The sequence below is a fragment of the Atta colombica genome, unplaced genomic scaffold (assembly GCF_001594045.1).
Source record: "Atta colombica isolate Treedump-2 unplaced genomic scaffold, Acol1.0 scaffold33, whole genome shotgun sequence".
Classification (NCBI taxonomy): Eukaryota; Metazoa; Arthropoda; class Insecta; order Hymenoptera; family Formicidae; genus Atta; species Atta colombica.
The window spans coordinates 2,333,665-2,358,201 of record NW_017259437.1 but is presented as its reverse complement, the minus strand read 5'-3'; the positions used below and the strand labels follow the sequence as shown (position 1 = coordinate 2,358,201).

Here is a 24,537-nt window from a genome sequence, read left to right as displayed (position 1 = left end):
TACGTTGAAAAAAAGGAGTCCTGATTTCCGCTATCTCTTTCTCTCTACTTTTATCGTTATCTCTCTCTCTCTCTCTCTCTCTCTCTCTCTCTCTCTCTCTTTCTCCCGCCCGCTCTCGCGCATTGCCACGTATGAACAATTTTCGCTGTTTGAACTTGTCAAATGACACAACAAGTTCTGTCTTTTATTTCTGCCACAGAATTCTGTACATGCCGAAACGCACACTGATATTCAAAATATTAGTCGAGAAAAAATCATTCTAAAGTAACACTGTTTTTTCTCAGTGTAAACTAATATATGTACATAAACTTTTTAAAGTAGACCTTTATATGCATATGTAAATATATAGTATATATTTATATATTTGTTAAAATATATAGATACATGTTTTATAAAGGTCTATTTTATATATTTTATAAAAAAAATATACTTAACTATAATGAACACTAAACTCTATCGAGACAAATCTTTTAACGAATTGAAAGACAAAACTTCATAAACGTTTTTTTTTCGACTGACTTTTTATGTCAGAATTATATGGAAGTGCATTTTTCAATATGTACAAAGTTCAGTGATTTCTGCTTTTGTCATGCTCCTCTGCAACACACTTCTCTCTCTCTCTCTCTCTCTCTCTCTCTCACTCTTTCTCAGATAACTCACTCGCACTGATAAGACAAGCTCGTAACATATAACTCACCAAGTCTTTTCGTTTTTTGCGAGCATAAAATGATTGTAAAAAAGAAGTTTCATGTTACGAATTTTCCTTATTAGCAACAGTAGGAGGGCTGACTGCAGGACGCAACGTACCTACGAACAACGGCGAGACATCATCCCCAGTGTGATTTCATTCATTTAATTCGATTCACAATTTTGCATCAATCGGTCCATGTTTTCAGAATTCTTTAATTCACTTCATTATCATTTCTTTGATTGATTTATTATGTAACATAAATTTTTCATTTGATTAAAACTTATTAAAGTAAAATCAAAAAGCTAGAGAAATTCAAAGACAAATTAACAGATGCAAAATCGCGAGATGTCGATTGAACAGATGTCAAATCGATCAGACAGATTCACACCAAGGGTGACTTAAGGAGAGGAAGAGATAAGGGAAAAAAAATTAGGATCAATTGGTCGAAAGACTTACAGGGTGAATTTCGCGAGAGGGACATTGGCGAAATTCACGACCTCCCTTCCATCGCGAGGGACTAGACATACCGATCTTATCAACAGTACAATTATAATTACAGCTTAGAAACGAAAACTTTTAAAAGGAGGACCCCGCTTTTGACCCCCGCTTGCAACCGCTCTGCTCCGCGTCGCAATTTCGCCGGAGGGAGTACGCGAGTTATTTTGGAACACCTTGGGAAATCACATTACGCCTAAGAGAGAGAGTCTTATCCTTTCCGCCGCTAAATTCGTCAAAGGACGACGATATTGGTTATTTCCCGAATCAGTGGATCGGCGATCATTCCCCGGCCGGACACACGGCTCAACGTGACTAGATTAATCGGCAGTCGCTAGCTTGATCTCGCGCCTTTGGGATGTATGAGAGCACATACCGTGTTCGAGTGATTGTTTTGTTTCAAAAATCCGTCGTAATGATAAGAAATCAAGATGGTATATTGAAAACATGAAGCGAAAACTTTTGGCAATTAAAAATATATTCATAAAATGTTCAATTCTCGAAATTAAGAAAAAAAAAATTTAATCACATTAACTGTTATTAGCGTCATTTCTCCATTGTGAAAAAATAAAAAATATGTCTTCGAATTTATTCTCTTACAACTGGTCTTACGACTTTAATTGACCATTAGTCTCCGCTTCTAACACATTTCCATTATCTTATTGCTTCCTTGCTCATATTTTGTAATGGACTTTGAAACGGTTTCGATTCGCCACGTCTGCTGACGTTGCAGATTGCGACAATCGCAAACGGTGAAACGATCAAATCAGCGCCTCGCGTTACGATGAGATTGCTAAGAATGGAATCTTATTTATTTAAAGTCAGAATTTGAAAAAAGTCATTTGCGAAATTTGCTTTTAATTCGATAACACAATGATTTAAGCTGTACTAATTAAATATCTCTACTTCTTCTCTTTCGAATGTTTAGCGTTTGATTAATAATTTTGTGAGCAGTTTGCTGAACAATCAGTTGGTACAAAAAAAAATCTAATTTTGGCTTTCAAATCGTTTAAAACAGCAATCTCGAAAGTTGAACCGTAAATTCGAACGGACAAAAGGATATTTTATCTGGGATCGCTTTCGTTATACTCTCTTTTCTCTCTCTCTCTCTCTCTCTCTCTCTCTCTCTCTCTCTCTCTCTCTCTCTCTCTCTCTCTCTTTCTTTCTATCTCTCTCTCGTGTCGAAAGGCCACGATTATACTCATACATCTCGCACCTCTCATTAAATCCCAATTAACAAATTGCTAGATATATCACGATGTCTGATAGCGATAATAGTAATCGACAATAGCTTGCTAAAAATTTCACTTCATCTAGAACTTATCGTCTAAAATATCTCGCGCTCGCGTCGTCGTGTTTTACAATTCAATCTAAGTCGACGACATCGCAAATTTAACCAAAAACTTGCACAGGACCCATCGAATTATACATCTTTTTTTCTCGAATTTACTTCTATTCTGCGCTCTCGTCCGCATTCTCGTAGTTTTCTGCATCTGTCATAATCTATCTGCCCCTCGAATACGCATACAATTCATTCTTTTTATTACATACAGAGAAAAGTAATGCGCGTACGAGACAATGAGATTGTAACTAGCGGAAGATGAAGCGAACGAAAGAGCAATCTAGAAGTAAGAATTCGAAAAAAAAACAAAAAGAAACATCTTTGCCAATATACCTCCTTGATCGCTTCGCTCCGCACACGCGCTAATTTCTTTACATAGAATACAATTAAACCTCGTCGCCTAATATTGCATGCGCGTGAACACATCTCAAAGGTGAAACAGAAAGACGATATTTTCTTCCTCGACTCGCCACACAGCGACTTAATGAACATGAAACGAAACAACGTCGCCGTGCAGGCGTAATTGCCCGGACACTTTCACGAAGATTAAAATTTACAATTTTCTTCTTTGTTAGGAAGAATGTTAACGATGATTAGGACCTCGCCGTCAAGACATTACACTTTCACGCACGTCGAATGCTGAATCTTGTGTTGATTTGACGAAATCACATCGCGGATACGCACGGACAGTGGTATGAGAATTTCGTGCACTTTAACGGAATTCCAAATGAATATCTAAGAGCGCCAATCCGGCTATTTCCTCGGAAACGAAGCGGAAGCTCGCGAAATTAACGCGAAATTAACGAAGTGCACGAGAGATTATTCCGCTCTACGCGTGCCACCAGCCTTCCTGTCTCGCGCATTCCTCGTACGCCACGCACGATCCGTAATCACAAAGGGAAAACGTATCAGTAATTTCATTGCAATTTCTCCCTGCGTCGCGGACCCTTAAGAAATACAATAATAATTGGTGACTTCTCATGAAATAATCGAGTGATTCGCTCTGCCTCGAAACTGAGATTCAAAGATGACAAAGCGTTTTCATATATAAATATACTCATAATTGAATTTTTATAAAAACCGAAATTATTGAACATTTCATTAAATACCTATATTTTACGAGAGAAGTAATATTATAAATATTTTAAAAATAATCCTTCTAAAAATTGTGTGATAGTATAATCATTTTTTAAACTATCCTACACGTAATCAAGCCATTGATGATATTTTAGGTATTATTGGGGACATTTAAAATGTATTATATTGATTTTTAAGAAATTTATTATACTGATTTTTAATAAATTATACTGAAATGTGTTGTTACACTAAAAAACGCGTCATCAAACTTGAATCCTTGTTCAAGCAGAACTCGTCCTATTTTGTCAAAACTGAGGCCTTATCTATCTGAATAATAATAAAGATAGCGTTATGTCGGACACAGGGCGAGCCATTCGGAACGCGAAAGGGATGCGCATTCTCATAGATTTGCATTGCAAATGTACTCTTGTATGCACGCCGCCATTACAAACGTACTCTGTCTGCAAAACAAATGTTTATCGAACAAATAACGATTATTCGATTCTTCCTCGATGCACGAATGCACTACGGTTGATTGTTAATTAACGGTTGCATTAACGTCGATTGGATTTAACTCAATATTGTTGATGAACTAAATTTCCCTTCTTTTTCTGTTATATTTACACGAATAACTTAAGCCAGAGATATACGATGTGATTCTTCTAGTAATTTACTAGATTGCAATTACTAGAATTGTATCATAGGGTATCAATCATGTAATTTTTTCACTAAGAGTGAAAACGTGAAAAGTGAAAAATTTTTCTGTTAATTTCGAACATTTTCCACTAAAGATACAGTGAAGAGTTTTTCACGTTTCTCACCCTAGACCAAAGTTACACGATCGCTATCTAGAACGCAGAATTTCTAAGAATTTACTAGATTGCATGCAATCTAGCATGAAAAATCGCATCGTATGCCTCCGGTTTTAATAAGAGATAGGCAATTGCTTAAAGAAAAAGTTAATCAATTATAAATATCGATATACAACCGCGCCAAATAGTCGCATTTGTGTTTCCTTTGTATATAATTTTAATCCAAAGAGAAAGAACATACACAATGCAATTGAAGAAACCATTAATTCTTTTCATTCTAACTATTTGAATTGTAAGAAATTTCGGAAATTTTACTTTATATTATATATTTATAAAAACTACACAATGTAACGATAACAAATGACCATTTGTTCTAACTCTTTTTAAATTTTTTAAATTAAAAGTATCAGTACATTGATTTGCTACTTATGATTACAATTGAACATATAATTACGAACACATAACCTTTAAAATAAAGAGATCGATTAATTTTCCTTATAATTATTTTTAATCTCTATGTCGGAAAAGATTCAATATTATTGATTGCTTCAAGTACATATAGCATTCGAGGTAGAACATTATATATAACATATTCAACTTTGACTTTTGCCAGAACAATATACATTTGTCGGAGGTGTGTGCGCGTCCCATTATAGTTTCGTACGGCCGGCCATCTCGTGTTTTTAATGGTATGCGTGTTTGTAATGTATGTTTGATGTTTTATTTTTAAATCGGTATGTAGCATATCGTTTTTTTTTTTAGTCGTAATAAGTATATTGATATTGAACTACCTAGCCTAATATGTACAGAGTTCCCGTTTTCACTCTTGGCACTACATTAATTCCCCTACACAACTCCTCACATGCATACACAAACACGCGCGAGCGCGCGCGCGGGTTCCGTTCTTTCTCTGTCTTTTTTTTTTCTTTCTTTTTCCCCTCTCGACCCTGCAATTAGCTGTGCCTCTTGCACGTCTTTCGTTCTACTCGTTCCGCACACGCGCGCTTGCATTTACTCATACGCACGCTTGGTCTCGCACTCACGCAACCGAACAAATTCGCTCATACAACTCGTGTCCCGTTCGTTCGTTTTTTTTCTTTTTTCCTTTTCTCCACAACCACCATCGCGTGAAACCACACTTGCCCCGGCCGTCGCGCAGCAGCCGCCCGTCGCGAATAAAATGTTATATCGTTAATAAATAATTTACTAAGTCTTCGTCGCGATGAACAAACTTCCGCGATGTCCGACGATCGAGCATCCGATCGAGAGCTGGAAGAGGGTGACCGGCGGTTCTTGCTTCGTTGTCGAATCGGTATCGCGCGAGACGCGAACCTCGCATCCGTTTCTCCTCGAAGTGAAGCTTCTCACCGTCTAATTCCCGGACAGAAAGTCCCTCGTTCCATGGTAGGCCATCGCTTCACGTCGCGCGTTGGTAACGCTGTTTTCCACGCCAAGCTTCGATCGCTCCGTCCATTCTAATTCTCCTTCCATCCTCTTCACATCCGACGCAACATCGTAATCCTCATGCTACCGCTTTGAAATAATCTGAGATCTAGGCTAGACACTGGCCGCGTGGAATTGCACAATGAGACGCGTCAACAACGGCGGCGGCGACGGCGCATCGATTTTCCTGGTCGAAAAAAGAGGACAGGCGCGAACCAACGCACGGCGATTGAGTCTTGATAACTGATTTGACTTTACAGTCATTACCAGGAGCCGGCTTTTTTTACTTCCGCCGGCCTTCCTTTAGGCCACGAACGGACGACCCTCTCTCTCTCTCTCTCTCTCTCTTTCTCTCTTTCTCTCTCTCTCTCTCTCTCTCTCTCTCTCTCTCTCTCTCTCTCTCTCACATTATAGAAGAACGCCGGAAGAACGATTCAACGAGGATACCACTGGCCGGGAGGATATTATATTCTCTCGCGTATATGTAATACACGTTGCTGAACATGATGGAACATGACCAATGGAATTTATCCTATGTTGAAGTTTCTTCCGTGAGTCAGTCTTGAAGGGCGTCGTTGTCGTTGCAGTCGCGCAAAACGATCTTGAGTACCATCGCTCGTTCTCGAAATCGGATGATGCAGCTGCGACAATGACGACAACGGCGTCAAGGAAGGAGGACGCCGCGGATCAGACCTTCTGATGGAATTGCTGCTGCTGGGGTTGCTGTTGTTGTTGTTGCTGTTGCTGCTGCTGCTGCTGCTGCTGCTGCTGCTGCTGCTGCTGCTGCTGCTGCTGCTGCTGCTCTTGCCGACTTTCGTCGGTTTCGCAGGGCACCACGGTGATGTTGGACAGATTGCTACTGCTCAGATTACTGCTCACGTTACTACTGGACTCGGAATAACTGGAAAAGGGCGGTTTGTTGACCGGCATCGACGTCGATGATGGCGTCGTATGGCTCGGGAACATCTTGAACATCGAGCGTGCGGTATTCAGCAACAAATTGCTGCTGCTGGGACTCTGACTCCGCGTCACCCGGTCGCCAGGCATATCGAGCAGTCCCGGGTGGAGATGCTGACTGCTACTTGGCGTCCGATAAGGCGGCGGACTCTCGCTATCGAACACAGTGCGATTTGGCGGCGCTCGTACGCATTTCTGATAAATTTCGCTCTCCTAAAAACAAGAAAATTCATTATAATCAAGCGTACGAAGAATAAAAAACGACAAAATATCCAAGCGAAATCTTTGAAGTTCAAGATAATTGAGTTTAAGCTTCGATATCGTAATTCGACAACATCTACATTGATTATCGAATGCATGAATACAAGATTTACTTAAAAAAGTTATGATATACTGATATATTCATTCATAAAAAATTAATTTTTTTAAGAGAATCAAGAATTTCTTTATTTTTTCATTCATAACATCAAGATATAAGACATAAATTTTTTGAATGTCAGATTTATAATTTAAAATTGAGTGACCAATTTTAAGGAATTAAATTATTTTTTTACTCTCCTGTTTCGTATATTTTAAAACCATAATTTCTAGAATGTAAATCTGTATTGCAAGAGCAGTGATTGCGATAGCCTTAAATGCTTCAAGCGATTTGAAGTTTAATATTCTTGCTTGCGTAATGATGACGAGGCATAATGAGTACTTGAACCTGAGAATTCGCAGAGGGACAGGAAGTGAATAAATAAATGTGTTTTTTCGGTCATTCTCCCTGGAGGCAATGAACATGAAAATAAATATATATATATATATATATACATATGTCGACACATACATATAATCTTACAGCGTTATATTTGTAATAAAAATGAGAATGTGACAATCAAGTCATTAATCATGATTTAGAGAATATATGCACCATTGTTAAAAACAATAATATTGACAATTTTTTTGTACTTTTGGAGAGATTTCTACAACGCTAATAAAAATATAAATTCTGAAGAAACCAGTCGTAAACAGAAACACTGAAAAGAAGAGAGAAGATAAATATAACGTAAGAATAAATAATGTTTATTAACATTCTAAGACAAGCCCTCTAAGAATTAAAAAAAAAAACAAAATAAAAAGCATCAAATACAAAGAAAGTAAGAAAAAATAATACAGGAAAAATAAAAATGAAGAAATCTAGAGAATTATTTCTAGAAAATATCGCATACGAAAATCCTATAGTATATTATACGTTACGTATATTATAGATTTTCATCTACAATATAGATTCAAGAATAAACCCCCTATTTGAACGCAATCCTCGGACATTCCATCGAGTCCATCAAGTCATTCGATGATTTTATTTGAATGTCGCGAGGCGCTTCAACTCTCCGCGTTTTTCTCTTACCTGTTCCGGGTTGCGAAGGTGAAGATCCGGATGCGCCCCATATGGATGCTCCTCGCCGTCCGGGAGCTCAAGTCTCGGCGGCAGATTGAGAGCAAGATCATGCCGGACGCTCTCCGTGCGAATCGCGCGATCCCTCGCCGCGGCGATCATCACCGCCTGTATATCTCGGCGCCTTCTGGTATCGTCGCCATCGCCACCGCCGCCGCCACCGACTCCACCGCTGACCGCACCAGCGGTCGGGTCATCTTCCGCCGATGCACCGCGTCCGCTGCTGCCGACCTCCATTCCTTGGCTCACCGACAGCATCTGCAAAATGTATGTTCGTATTTACACCCATGAAAAAAGCGCAAGATAATTATCATTATGCAAAAACATCGTTTATAAAATTGCCAATATTGTTGATCTACGCAAAATGCAACGATATTATTATCGTTCTACTTTCTATACAGATAAAAAAGAATGACTACATTTTTAAAAGCATTATAATAGTTGAACGTTATTGTGTCCTCAGAAATCGTTTAATAATGATGTGCGATTTAAACAAATCGTGAGATATTTCTTAAATTCAGTAATATAATCATCTCAAATTCTGTATATATCATAATTCTAATAATTGTGTGTAAATGTCTCAGGTAAACTTCAATTAGAGTCGAATCGTTTTCTCTTATTTCCAGCGAAAATTCCTTTTCGCGGATTTTCATTAGAAGAGAAAAAGCAGCTCTTTTAATGCATTTAGGGATGTCCAATATTTTTAGTTATATCAATGGACAACTTGATGGTGTATTCATCAAAACTAGAGTACTAATGATGTAAACTTTTTTCCTCTAAGATGAAAACGTAAAAAATGAAAAATTTCTCCATTAAAGACATAATTGAAAAACACAAATATAAAAACAGAAAATAACAGATTACCTGTTGATTATTTCCTGTTTTTATTGCCTGTGCTTTTAATTATGTTTCAGACTTTAAATTCGGTGTAATTACTTCTCTAAGATACAATTGCATCGATAATAATTGTACAAAAGTATCAATACGTGCTTGCAAGAGGAGGCAATTATCGATAGACTAGATCTTTTTCCTAAAAAATATTAATATTTGGAAATATTAATATGAAACATCACATTTATAATGCATTCTCGCGATTATTTTATCACAAATGTTTCGAGATAAAAGAAAAAAAAGACTTCACATTTTGTTTGATTGTGACGTAACATGTGACTGCTCTTATCTGGCGCCGAGAAAAAGGGTTGCGATCGAGAGCCCTCCACTATATGGTCATGAATAAATTAGTACAGAAAATGAAATTGCTTGACCATTCGATCAGGAGAGAGAACTCATACGTGGATATAGATAGATTAGTGCTGTACTGCGTTGCACTCGGTTCACGTAAATAATTGCATATAAATCATATCATTATATCCGCAGGATTAATTCCTCTGTGATGTTGATTATTCATACAATCGAACGGATACTCGAAATACTTTGATTCGTGATTCGTTGCCGTTACGAAATGCGCACGTATTGCTTTAAACAAAAATTACCATTACATATACAAAATAAAAATATGCATTGATAAATATGGATTTTATTGGAAAGAAAAACAAAGATATTTTTCGCAAAATTAATTTCAAATAATATACGAGTATATATAGGTATATTGATTTGTAAGAATAAATTAATCTTGAACCGAGCGCTATGAAGTTCATAATGTCAACAGTCACGAATTCATGAAATATGCAAGTAACTTTGACAATCTTTTATTAGGTTCTTCTAAGACCCATTTCTACCAATGTAGATTAATTTTAATTCTTAGAAGAAAACTAGAAGAAAGTAAAAAGTAAGTTAAACCGAGATGAAAATTGATTTACATTGATAGAAATGGACACGAAAGTTATTTAGAGTTAACTACAATTTAAACTAATTATCATTTTCTTACCACCTGCGTGATTCTAAATTCTGCAATATAATCTCAGATTCTGTATAATTCAGATAATTGTGTCTCAGATAAACCTCGATTAGCCGAACTCAGTCGTTTTCTCTTTTCAGTAAAAATTTCTTCGCTCGTTCCCTTCGTGAATCCGGTTTAAAACATCTGCTCACGCACGCACGCACGCACGCACGCACGCACGCACGCACGCACGCACGCACGCACGCGTACGAGACGTTCGTAAGAGGCGGGTCGAGAAACGTCACGTCGTGACAGTTGGCGGTACCCACAGGATGGTGTGGTTCGTGCACACCTCGAGATGTAAAACAGAGAAGGTCATACGAGCTTTTCAAGTGCCGACAAGAACGGCAAAAGAACGAGGTCGCGTGCAAACGCATTCGCGACTCGCGCGCTTTCCTTTTCGTTGCGTCTTTAGTTCACACATCCGTCCAATTGGCCGTGGATCGAAATAGATCGATCGATGTGCTGTGACGACCGTGAAAGCCACTGTCGCGTGTCCAGAAATACCACAATACCATGATGTTTATAATCAAATTTATAGATATTTCACATTTTCAATACATTAACATGCTGACTTATGTTTATTTTGCAGTATTAAGTGTTTCTCTTTTTTACGAAATAAAAAATATATTTCTAAACATGCTACGCAATTCAAAAATGTTTAAAAAATTAATTTTGTCGCAAACATACTACAAGTTCTTGTTTCTTCATTATTAAATTTAATTAATAGATGAAATATTGGCGGATATTCATTTTAATTTCCAAAAATCTTAATTAATAATCCTTAATACATACGATTAAGTCATTCTGAGGGCCATTCGTGTCTTACATATTTCTTTTCTTTGAAATACTAGGAGCACTTGATTAAATAATGATACTATCCTTTCCTTTTTTTTAAATACATAACTTTGCAAATCTTTCCAAAAATGTTAAAATGTATACACAGAATCCCTTAATAATTTTTGTATTTGTATTGTATTTGATGTAAAAATAATGAAAATTAAGAGATACGAACGATATGTTGATTGTGTTCCGATATACATTTACTAGGATTAAAAATCTATAGTATTACTTAGTGAATTATAGATTTTCAATACACTGGCAGTGTACATCGAAACACGGAAATTGTGTGCAGTACGACCGGAAAATCATCACATGTAAGATCTAAATTAATTAGAATAATGTATTCACAATTACATATAATATATATAATACACTCTCTAAATCCTTTGGCGTGGAATCTCACTCCAAAGAATGAAAATTGAATTAGTCTTGAAAAAGAAAGAATGGTTGAATTTTCAATCTTTGAGATTGTTATTTCATTCCTCAGAGTGAGATTCAATTTAAAAGTTTTAGAGTATGAATAAGAACATAATTTTATATATTTTTTATTATAATAAAAAGACAGGGAATTTTAAATTCTTTATTTCATCGATTTTGTTTTCAAACGCAAAGATCCTCGGCCGCAGTTCCGGAGCAAAGTTAAGAGCATTCCTGTCAATATGAATTTTTATGACAATTTGATAGCGGTTTAACGAGCGAGAGCTGACGCAGAAGTCTCTCGCGAACATTTGCTGGCACGTGCACGCGTTAACGACTGATGGGTCGGTCGGTCGCGTTAAAGCTTTAAAGGGGTTTTCAGCACCCCTCTGTTCGCGTTCTCGCGCTCGTCCGAGGCCGTCGAAAGGGAAAGCGGAAGAGGGATGCCAGCGGCGGCGGCTGTTGCTGCGACAACAGAGCGAGGGTGTGCGGCGGAGACAGCAACGACAGGAGCGACTGACACACAGAGGGATGAATGCTCGCTCGCTCGCATACTATTCGTATCGATCGACTTGCAATATAACATCACATTTACTCGTTACCAATGTATAATAATGCAGATGTATGAGAAAGCCCTTTCGATCACAGAGGTATGCGAATATTTTCAAAATTGCTTCAACATATCAAGTGCTCTCGTGTTCTTATAATGCTATCACGCAATAAAACGTTTTGTCCAAACTATATAGATATTCTTCTTGCCTTTATTCTAAAATAATTATAATAATTGCTTAACACATTTATATTCTTACTGCTTTTTTAATATAATTTTAGATATAATTTTAGATAATTTTTTTGATTTTTTGATTTTCATTGTTTTCTTACCTTATTTGTTTTTATATTTAAGTTATCTGGTATAAGCATTAAAAGAGCAGCCATGCTGTCGTCTCACTACTTGCGTATTCACGTTCTCGTTTCTACGTAACATTCATGTAGGTATTCGAATGAAAATAAATTAAATAGAATATATCTGATCTATGCATTTAGTATTAATACATTATTTCATATGGATTATACTATATAGTTTTGAAAGTTCGCGAAATCTAATCATAGATTAAGAATATTGTTGAAGAAGATTTCAAAAAGAATCGAAATGTTCAATGATTTCTCAAAATTTTAAATAAAGAAGACATCAACATATCAAATGGAGTAAAAAATTTATTTGGAATAACAAATTTATTAAAATTTTATAGCGTACCTTCTCCCGCTGACTCTCATAAGCCCAGATTAATTTTGTTTTTGTTATTTTAATATATTTTTGTTATATGTTAATAAAGTTTTGAATTTACATGTTTCGTTCGTTTTATTTCGCTTGATTGTTATTTGTTTTTAGAATACTAAATATTATGTTAATATACACTATTTAGAGAGGATAATCCAAAACAAATAATCAGATAGTTTTTAATCCGCAGTTTCTAAATGACTCATAAGAGAGATGAATTTCTTTATTATTTCTACAAAAGAGAAACTTTTCTTGACGAAATTAAAAGGATAAAAATTTTTGGAGTAACATTTTTATGAAGTAAAACGGGAATTCAAAGAGAAATTCGTCCGAGCATATTTTAAAACGAGAACCAATGTCATTCTTCGTAAAGCAAAAGGAATTTATATGTGCTGAATTTAGAAATAAGCTATATTTGGTGCATATATGATGACTCTCCTTTCATCTCTTTTCGAGCCATTCGTGATTTTAGTTCTCAAAACTGACAGAGTTGATGGATCATTTGATTAGAGTTACATCACGTATTATATTATATCGCAGTCGTCACAACATAACACGAGTCATATCCAGATAAAAAATAGTTCATTACTATTTGAAACGTTAATTCGATACATAATTCTACAATTGAATTTCACAATTTATGACGAAAATAATTTAAAAAATAAAACATTTTCCGCATCTTCAGAAATTTTGCACTCATACAGAAACAGCTTTCAAAAAAATTGGATCTCTCCCAGTAAATAGTCTTATAAGTGGCTTAAAACATTAAATAAAAATTGTCTTCATTTCTTGTACATTTATTCTTTATTACAAATACATACTATTATGTTTCATGTTTCCATACTATATTGTGTGACGATTAAATTTTTTGCGAGACAACGAGGTGGCCTAGGCGAGTAGTGAGCAACCCGGATGCAGGAGGACGAACGAGAGAGGATGAAAAAGTGACGAGTTGTTCGGTCGATCGATCGGAGATAGAATTACCGGCGAACGTGGCGAAGGGACGAAGTTCGCTGGGGTTGATGCTGATGCTTGAAATGCCATAGCGGCTCGCAAAAGCTCGCGGACGGTGATGCTGTAACGGACTTTATGGCTCCCCGAACCACGCTGGCACCTCGGTGGACCATAAAACAGCCAGTCGCTGTCGCAGTTCGCTCGATACGTACCGTTCGCTCGAAACGTGACACTACCGTCATCATCGTTGTCCTCGTCTCCCTTGTTGCCCGCTCGATTGAAATTGCAGTTTCAGAAAAGGATAAACTTCGCCGCGTCGATCGTTCGTTCGCGGGTATTATACGCCTCGAGAAACTTCTCCTCTCCCGCGTTACCTTCTCTCGGGACGTCAAAGTCACCCGGCGACAAAGCTGGTATTTGGAGGAGCTTCGTAGATGAACTTTGCTCGAATTCCACGACGCCAGTTATGCGATCGACAAACCGCAACATCGTGGTTTATTTTCGCCGCCGAGATAACGGAGCAATAATCACGGATATATCGAAATCGAAGATATTTCTTGAGATCATCTGTTGTTGATTGGCCGATAATTATAAATAATTTATTTCACTGACTAACGGATCATATCGTGGCCAATTTAAGGAAAGAAATATATCCGTATCCAAAAAAAAGAGAAGTTAAATTTTTCTGAAGACTTTCAGGAAAAATAATGTTTGCGAAATATAAACACGAAAATATGGACAAAGTTGTTTATCCTCTCTTTTTTCGCTGGTTTTTATCATGAATGTTTTCTACCGAAGACAATCTACCGAAAATAATTTTTTCCAGAAGGTATTTGCGAAAAAAGCATAATATTTGCGATGCTACCTACACAGTTCGATCAATGTCGCGCTTCGGAGCTCGTGCTGACAAACAACGATTAAAATATACGTCAAACCAATCGCGCCTCGCCGATAAAGCACGTATAATTTTTGACGTTGCTGCTGTCTGTGTCTTTTAGATTATGCAATCTCTTCGTCGTCGTCTTAATCTTGTGTCTCTTGCAAATATTGATGTTAAGGCGAAATAATGCATATGCATCATTGTGATGCTTTAGTGAGCGAAAACGCGATATATAAAAGACTTATTATATACACTTAAAATATAAGATAAGAATAAGAAATAAGTATGATAATACATATATACAAATATGTAACGTTCAAGAGATATATCTTTGAATTTCCAATATGCTCTATCATTAAAAAAGAGATTAACCGAAATATCTTCGTGTGATATGTCATCATTTATCACATCAATCTTTTTTTTCGAGAGCTAAAATTAAGACGTCATGTTCGTGTGTCACGAAAACTGTTTTCCTTTCGAAAGAGCTTCCGCTGGTGTTATATCGCAATCAATTCGCGCATCGCGCAGACATCTCTTTTACGATTCTTGCCGGTGATACTGATCCGACGATAACAAGCTAGAACGCCGCTCGTAAGTCTTCTTACTACCTGCCCCTGTCACGATTGCATCGTACAAATCGGATTCGGCGTGATTACATTTGTTCTTGTTTACCTCGCATCGTTTGTGACACCCACGTATTTTAAATGATCGAATGTTTATTTACCTTTGTATTATTTAACCGCATTTATAATAATAATAATAAATCATAAAGTATTTTTTTAGCAAGAAAATCTGCAATATTTTAAATAACCAGATCTTAAATTGGAAATATTTATAAAAAATGGATTAGATGTGATTCAGCAAAGCAATAGTTCGTTGCAGTTCAACATCTATAATTAAAAAGATTTGATAACTTGAACAAAAAGTTATGTCTCTAGACTGAATTATCAGTATGCTAATTCAGCTAATTTTTTATTATATAATGAAAATCGCTAATGTGACAAGTTTTCTTCATTACAGAAGCAAAAATATACGTCATCTTAACTGGCATATTTTCTTAAAAATTTAATTTATATATTGCATTGATTTTCGTAGAAGGTTATTTTTGCTGCATTAACAACTTTTCTGTGTTACATCAATTTTCTGCTGTTACATCAAATATGATTAATATATTTATCTATAATTTTTACTCAGCTGTACAACTTTGACATAGAAAACTGGCTGTCCACATATAGCTGTAGATTTGCTGAATCAGTGTTTAATAAATCTTTTTTTCCGTGTACGAATTAGAAGTATAATTAAAATAATTTTTTAGTTATTTTTTAAATATTAATATCGTTTAAAATATTGATAACATTTTATTGCGCATTATTTACACACTTTAATAATGCAGCAAATAAAATTTCCGACTGTCAAATCTTACGTGATTTAATCGATGCTTGAAAAACTACAATGACTTAAGAATCGCTGACTCGCAAATGCTTTTCGTTGTCGTTTTCATCTTTTTCTTCGTCGTCGCCGTCGTCGTCGTCATCATCGTCGTCGTCGTTTGGTAAAACGTATCGATCGATGAGAACGTGCCACCCTGCATGAGGGCAATGCACCGGGGATACATCATGCACTCGCTGTAAAGCGCTGCGACTATACTTTCGCAGCACTTGCTAACACCTTCGCGCATAAAAGTCGTTCTAAAAAAAGAAATCCTTCCAGTCCGTGAAACGTCGGTTTCCGAACGTCTCGTTACAAGAAAATAAAAACTTGGCGTCAAACAAAAAGGAAGAATTAATTTTACCGAATGTTGTACTTGACATTCATAATATCTAACATTAAATAATATTCATCTGCATAAAATAGGAATTTTTTAAATATACAAATATATTTATACTTTTTAATTATTTTAAATATTTTTTTCTAACGAAAATTACTAATAACGATCAGTTTTATTTCACGGTTATTTTATTCTCTCATAATGCTCTCAATTTTATAAAGATAAATTCTATATTTCAATTTTGTTCTAGAGATTAAATATTTTACAATTCATTAAGTGATTAGTCTTTAATATTTTATTATAAGAGAGAGATTTAAAATATTAATCTTTCTTACGACAAGAGAGTCTTCTCTTTTTTTGAAATTACTAACGTATAAGAAACAGATCTATATTATTAGATTAGATAATCGTTAAGATCTCGGCACATATCATATACGAGTGGCATTCACGACTGAAGGATTAGATTAGATTTCCGCGATACGAACTAGAGTACCATTAGAGGCGCGGCTCTAATCTATTGCGCGATGACTTTGTCTGCGATGTGAATGTAATCGCGCTGCCAATTATTGTTATCGCTCAAGGTCACGAGACAAATCTGCCGGCGCGCATTGCGTCGCATCGATCTGCATCGTGGCGATGTCATTTTGTGTCCATGAACAAATTTTCTACAAATTGCTCGATTCTCAAGAAAATCACTTGCGCGTGAATTAATCATTTCTATCAAGAAGATAAGATCAATTACGAACAGATCGCATGTAGTTATATATAATATGCAATGATAAATACTTAGTTCTAACAATTATATACAGAGGTTAAAAATAAAACAACTTTTGCTTGATTAAGACTCGAGTCATGCTTCATAGGTTATGATTATGACATATTGTACATCATGATTAATTAAAGAATAAAGAAATATCACAGCTTTTATTAAAATTGTATATGCATTCGCGTCATGTTTTATATACTTATTTTCCGTTGAATCGCAAGCACAAATTCGTGATATTATCAGTATGTAAAGGTAAGAATGGCTCAACGAATCGTAAATAACTTTCGCTAACAGCTCATAGCCCATATACGTTTCTTAAATTTAACTATTACAAGAGAGAGAGAGAGAGAGAGAGAGAGAGAGAGAGAGAGAGAAATAGGGAGGAAAGATAGGTGTATATATTTTATTAAGTGTATTCTTGGAATTTATTATATGGAGCCTGATTGGACGACTTTTGGGGTCATCTCGTCTGGAAACTTTTTATATAGAAAGAGTTAAATGCTATCGATTTTTTGTAACAGTCTAAAGGTCGATGATCAATGACTCGTTTGTTAAATACGTAAATCTCTATTCTTTTAAGACATTCGGACAGTTACGTCACAATTTTTTTTTACAAGTGCAAAAATATATAATTTCACAGTATAATTAAAAAAATATATTATTTAATAGACGAGTTTAATTTTTTAGACATTTAGAAAATAATATTAATTTGACGTAATAATATCAATTTGATGTTTCTTCTTGAAAATTTGAAAAAAAATATTCTTAAGTAAACTAAGATCCTAATAAAAAAAATATATGTAATAATTTTTTTCCAATTTTCAAGAAGGTTTACATATTAATATAAAGTTTTTAATTTTGCAATTTTCAATTTTAACATAGAGAACTCATTTTCCTCTCTGCAAAACATCGTGATGCATCTGTTTTTGTATTTTGAATCAAGAAGCGATAATATTGTGCAGGATGGCATAGAAAATAAAGATGATTTATATTCCTTTTGTATTTTTTTGTGAGTTATGACGTTATCTAAGTCTTAGCAATAAGTGTTTCCAAGATGTGTTTTTCGAATGATTCGATTTCAATAACAGAACGGATGAATTCTTTAATGCACAAACGAAGCGTATTAAAGAAACAACATATCTTCGATTCGTGGCGCTCTGAGCAAGGAAGACGTAGGGAGAAAATAAGAGCAACAAGACAAAGAAGAATCGCCGTTTGTGATCTGCAAATAAAAACGGCTACTCGCATGAATGTGAACACGAGGAAAGGGGATTGAGAATGAAGCGCGGAGATGAGGAGAATGTCAGCGATAAGAGGCCGGATTGTTTCGATTACCTCGGAATAAGTGCACTCCTCGAATCGAGAAAAATCTCCAAGACAAAAAAGACATACCAATGATACGAAGTGACGGCAAACCAATGTCGCGAGTAAACACATTGAAGTCCAATGAGCTATAAGAACTTCGAATACGATTACAACAATGGAAAAACGTATCCGTGCAAAAAATCATAAATCTAGTAATTCAAAATTGAAGGAAAAAAATGCAAAAAGGAATTAAAATATTTTTTTGATTTTACAAAAAGAGTATATTGCGATTTTTAAAGAAAAAAGTTCTCTTCTACATCAAAAATAAAAAATAATAAAACGAGAAATTTAATATCTTATATCGAAAAGTATTAGAATTTATAAATAGTTCCTGATAAACATAAGAATCATAATAAGTTTTCGTGTAAGGAAAATGTGCAGTCGAATCTGTATTTTTGCATCTAATTACTAAAATTCTTGTTGCATCAGGGAGATTTTAGAATTCTTTAACGAATAGAATCTTATTGTTGTATCAAAATTTTGAAAATGCAGCACTGACATTATATACAGAAGGCAAACTTTTTTTTTTTAGTCTCATGAGGTAACAATCCCGTTAAGCTAACAATCCCGTTCATCTACTCTAAATGCGATATATAAAAAATATGTCGACTAAAATAAATTTCATAACACGTTCTCTCTTTAATAATTAATTCAGATGAAATAAAATGGTTTATTAAAATTTGTAAATCTTTCGATTTAAAATCCAGCTTATATAATATACAATATGCGCGTCACCAAAAATCATTTAAAATCATTATGAAATAACAATAACAATCGCTATAAAATTATTGCTGCTACTTAATATCTTTATGCATTACGTAATTATGAATTTTTCAGTAGTTTATCCCTGGAATATTTTCATTTCTTTTTTAGCGCAAACATTTCGCCATCGATCGCTGAGGCGAATCGTATTTTATACAATATCTTGCCTTCGATACAGAGTGATTGTAAATCAAACCGCTTGACGTTCTGCATTGCGAACGAGCATAATAAAGCCCGATACATTGCGCCGAGAGCTCGGGTTGACCCCGCAAAGAGTGTTCGATCGTGGGAAAATTATCTACAGTCGCGCAACGATTTTCAATGTTTTAAACAATGAACTATTCAGAGTGTGCGCTTTTATAGACGTGTTTCATCATTCTCCCGTCCATTGATCGGCATGACAATCCATTTCTTATAATACCCCATGATCGATTTTCCTGATTACGATTCTTCTGCAGAATACTTGTGAAATTTGTTTAATGCAATTCCTAGCTGAACGACGTGCGAAAATATTTCTCATAAATTTTTTCGTATTTCTGTCTGTGAAATTAACAATGGTTTAATTTTTTATATCGACTTTGTTATGTATTATTATAAAAAAATCGCGTGTGTGTGTGTGTATGTGTGTGTGTATTCTTAAGTATTTCACTTGGAGGATATGAATATGCAGGTATTTCTTGTACACTTGACGATCTAACGGTTTCGTTTGCGGTACGTTGCCAGCACGCCAAATGATACGCGAACGCAAAGAGAAACAATTCTATGCATCAGACCTTCTGTGAATTTCCCAATTTGCATGACGCTAGTCCGTTCTGACATTGCTATATTTATGAAGTGACTAACTCCCGTTATGTTTGTATTACGGAAAGCTGCACACACAAGTTATGTCGCATATTCGTTACGCGATCACTCTGTCATCTGTTATTCGCGCAAATTTCATTCTCGTCAATAACTTCAAACACAGAACGTCAATGGTAAAAGAAAATAAATGGATAGAAAGATCTAATTAATGTTGAATCGGTCTCGTATTCATAATACCGTTTCGTAGAAAGAATAAATTACAGATACGGTTATTGCATTCTCAAAAGTCCTTTCGAGGATACATATTAGGTCGTATATAAAAAAAATGATTTTAATATAATATATCATTGTCATTAAAAAGAATAACTTAATAATTTACAATATGAGAAAAATAAAATAAAATTATAACATTATATATAAAATATATATTTTCTATAATTGAGGAATGTAAAAGATCAGTCGTAAGTTACGTGAGATAAGAAATAAAATAACAAGCTATGCAGTTCTACGAATGACATTCATGTTGTTGGTTCCGATAGCAGTGTGAACATGCACGCGACCGGAAAGTTATGAAGAATAATGAGAGGTAACAGGATGGTTGTTTCAGAATTTCGAGAATTCGCATTAGAAATGATTGAATGGCAGTAGCGTGTCGCGCGCGATCTGAAAGCTCCGGACATATTAGCGTCGCGCCGCTTCGCTAATATCGTCCTGTCGCGTCGTCCTGGTGAATGTCGCGTGTACACGCCTATAGGGGATTAATTACGCGTGTCCGGAGGTCAATAGGCTGATACGAGAGAGGCAGAAAAGAGCAAGAACGTGTCGCAATCCATGCGCTCGCGTAGGTAGGATAAAAGTGCGCGTGCAACACGCACGTATAACGTATGTGCGCGAACACATTTGCACAATTCGCTTGCCGCCGTTGCGTAGACGCTTCCCGTTTGGCAGAGATAAGCATTAACGAGACCCGGATAATAGCGTCGGCGACCCGTCTAGACGCGGCCGTTGCGACATGTCCTTTAAAATGTTTTACAGCCTCATGCTGTGCTTTTTAGACCGCGATAAGTGGCCTCTGACGCGTTTCGACGCGGAAATCATGGTTGTTTTCTGCGAGCTGTTAGTATTATTCTTAATTAATTTTATTAACTTCAATATTTGGCGATCAGTAAATCGATCGTGTAATCAATTAAAAAAGATAAAGGAGAAAAAAAGATTGTTTTATTTAAAAGTAAAAAATCTTTTTCTCATTTTTATAAGTGAACTACTTTTAGTTATAATAGCATACTGATGTGAGTGCCTTTTTCCTAATTCCAACTTAAACTTCCTACACTTTCATACGTAAAATTTTCAAGAGAAAGGGGGAAATCTTTTAGACTTTTAGTTCTTTTATATCGCGCGATTAAAATGAATTACCGGATGTAAGAAAGAAGTCTTCCCTTCGTTTCTTTCAAGAACCTCCTCGCAATTTCATTCTAATGCAGTTCGCTAAGTTAGAAAATGAACGGGTGAATATCGCGGGTTTGCGACGCATGAGTCGCTCCGCGAGGTTTTCTTTCTCGCGCGGCCGTTTACCGTGGAATAATTTAACGCGGACATGTAACCTTCCTGTACTTTCTCGCTTCCACTTTTCGCCGTAAGTTGCACCATCACCCGGCGAAGCGTCGCTTTACGGCCGGGAAAATTATCCCACCGTTACGCTTTATGCGGCCGTCGCCGTCGCGCCATCGCGCTCGCACGGAAGCGCGTGTACTTTCTACGTAGCTTTATAGACGGGTTTCGCACACGGAGGCGCGAATACATCCACTCTACGCTGAGAATATTTTTTTCATGGCAACGCGCCGCCTATCCTGTTCTGAGTGGTTGATGCGTGAGGAGCAAGGCCCCGATTTGCGGATACGCGCGAGATATTCCACACATTAACGTTTTTACGCAACAACTGCATCAGCTAGCGCGATTTTTTATTCTGCATATGGAATTTTGTATAAACGGGAATTTTTAAGTAATTTTTTACGTAAAAGTCCTCTGACGCGATTGATCATAGCATATATCGAAGAAATCTTGAAAATTATTAATAACATAAATATATGATTATATTAGTGATTTTATTTCGAGAATACTGCCTGACAAAATGCAATTAAAATTAATTATAAAATATAGTGTATATGGAAAGAACTTTTTTTGCTAAAGTGTCTATTTAAAATTTTAAGCTACAGATCTAAAAATAATTTTTTTATCAAAATAGTTATGTGCTTAAGCTGATTGCTAGGTCAAAACTTTTTGCAGCATTGCTGATGATTGTACTTGAAATCTATATAATTATTTTGATAATCTAACAAAATTATTTATAGATCTGTTTCAGCAAAACCGTTCTTTCCGTGTAGTAATATTAATTCAGTACAATTCAGGATTCTGTAATAAAATTTAAAAAAAAAAATATCTAATTCGTAAAAATCAAGATTTAATTTTTCAATTTATTTTGAGAAATATATCATACAGATAATTTTCTTTTAAATTCCATTTATACATATAGTTGATTATAAGAATCTAGTATTTGCACAATGAGGATATCTTCAAGATCCTCGTTGAAATTCGCCATTCTGGTGACGTGAGTAAGAGTATTATACAGTGATTGATTTTAAAAAATCAAATAGCTCGTAATGCCAAAGTGTTTGTTCCCTACGACGAGTTTCTCATGCGTCATGACGATTTTTTTTCTCTTTCACGAGAGATCCTTGAGATCCTTGAGAGATATGTGCATGCACAAACCTTCCATCGTCGGCAGCGTGACTGTCGTAAAACGTCATGATTATTTGCGACATTCGTTAAACAAGTACCTTCACTCTTGGCAGAGTGAACGGTAACATGGATTAGACGCTAGCTCTGTGCAATACTAGCCTCACAGTCTCGAAAATGTATGAGAATCTTCTGTTCTATTATATCAAATCTATTTTGTAATAGATTCTTTTACATTTTTGCTTCTTTTATATTTCTTAAAATATACTGCTTCTTTTATTTAAAGTCTTAATTTATTATAGTTATTTAATTTATTATCTTAAATATTTTGTACGGGTTGGATTAATGACGCTGCAAGCTCTACTATTCGTAGAGTATGTAACGTCAACTAATAGCAAAGCATTAATCTAATCTCCTAGGTTTAAAAACCCGCTACTGTCGAAAATGTTATATGTAATATTTTCAATGAGCGTAGAGCTTTGAGAATTTCGAAGTGAGATAACTGCCTCGAGCGTATATAATAGATTCCACGTATTGCCAGATTTTTTTTGGTACTTATGAGTTAATTAAATACTATGGAACGTAATCGTCCGAAAAATGAAATTTTTTTTCGAGTAAACACGCACTTTTTGCAATTCCATAAACGCCGCACAGCGCGCTTGATCGCATAAAAATAACTCGACAAGGTTCGCAAAATATGCAGCAATGTCCATATAGATCCTTCCCATATATCTTTTTACACTAAAAAATGTACTAAATTTTAATAAATATTTAAAAGTATATTAGCTGAATGTGTACTAAACGTAAATATATATTTATTTGATACAAGAATCATTAATTTGATTTAATTTTTAATTTTTTATTCAGTAAATATTTACTTGTTGTAAGTAAAGTAAATGTTAAGGCAATATTGAAAAAAAATATGTATCAAGATTTAATTTTTTTCTCGGTACATATACATTTAAATAAACAACATTCTTCCAATGGCTATATAAACTGTAAATAATATATGCAAAGTTGTGATATTACGTAACAATTAAAATTATTCGCCATGCATTTATATTTATTGTTATATTAGTATCTCTCCACATTCGGATAAAATAACATATCGTGTGTTACAGACAGAAAAGAGACGAAAGACTCGCGCCTGCTGTTCAGATATTTATTTTACCAGGCTCGGCGGGATTTAGATGCTTCAATATCATATCTTCAATATACAATGTATGAGATGTGATCGAGCGAGTCACCCTCGTACGAGACACACTTGTGTAAACGTTCCCGCTGCCTGTTTCTCACGCGTCTCTTACTCAGACAATCAAATGAAAAAAAAAAAAAAAAGAAAGAAAACAAAAAAGATAAAAAAAGAATATTGTCAACCATCGACCTAATTTTCGACTCGAGCTAATATTTGTCCATTATACGTGGGCGGCTACGTGCGAGCGTAGCGTTTTTTTCAGGATGATGACCTGACACATGGGGTTTCTCTTCGGAGAAATCTATCTAAAAGTGTAAAAATAAAACGGGAGATATTACATTCCCTGCATTCTTACTTGTTTACTCTGCTTAAGAAACCCACTGTTGCTGATCTGAGACAAACTATTTTTTTTTATTATTTATTTTATTTATATATATTTTTTCACGTTTTTTTATAACTATTGCTATTTTTATTTGTTATTTTTATTTTCTTCATATGTTATTTTTTCATTTTCTTTATATTTTTCGCTATTTTTTTATTTTGTTTTTTTTTGCTCTTAGAGTTTTAGAGAGCTCATCACAGAACATTAAGAAACGTTTTATCTGTTTATTTATATTCT

At 35.3% G+C, this 24,537-nt stretch overlaps 1 protein-coding gene across 1 annotated transcript in view; it reads right to left on the bottom strand.

Moving 5' to 3' along the window:
• Positions 1 to 4,944: 4,944 nt before the first annotated feature.
• LOC108690549 (hybrid signal transduction histidine kinase B-like) overlaps positions 4,945 to 24,537 on the bottom strand; it is an 80,029-nt gene continuing 60,436 nt past the window's right edge. Inside the window, exons 3-4 of the mRNA XM_018197904.1 lie at positions 8,208 to 8,513; positions 4,945 to 7,030 (exon numbers count right to left, since the gene is read on the bottom strand). Of these exons, the coding sequence (XP_018053393.1) occupies positions 6,548 to 7,030; positions 8,208 to 8,513 (789 nt within the window). The 3' untranslated portion in view covers positions 4,945 to 6,547. The remainder of the gene's footprint in view (positions 7,031 to 8,207; positions 8,514 to 24,537) is intronic.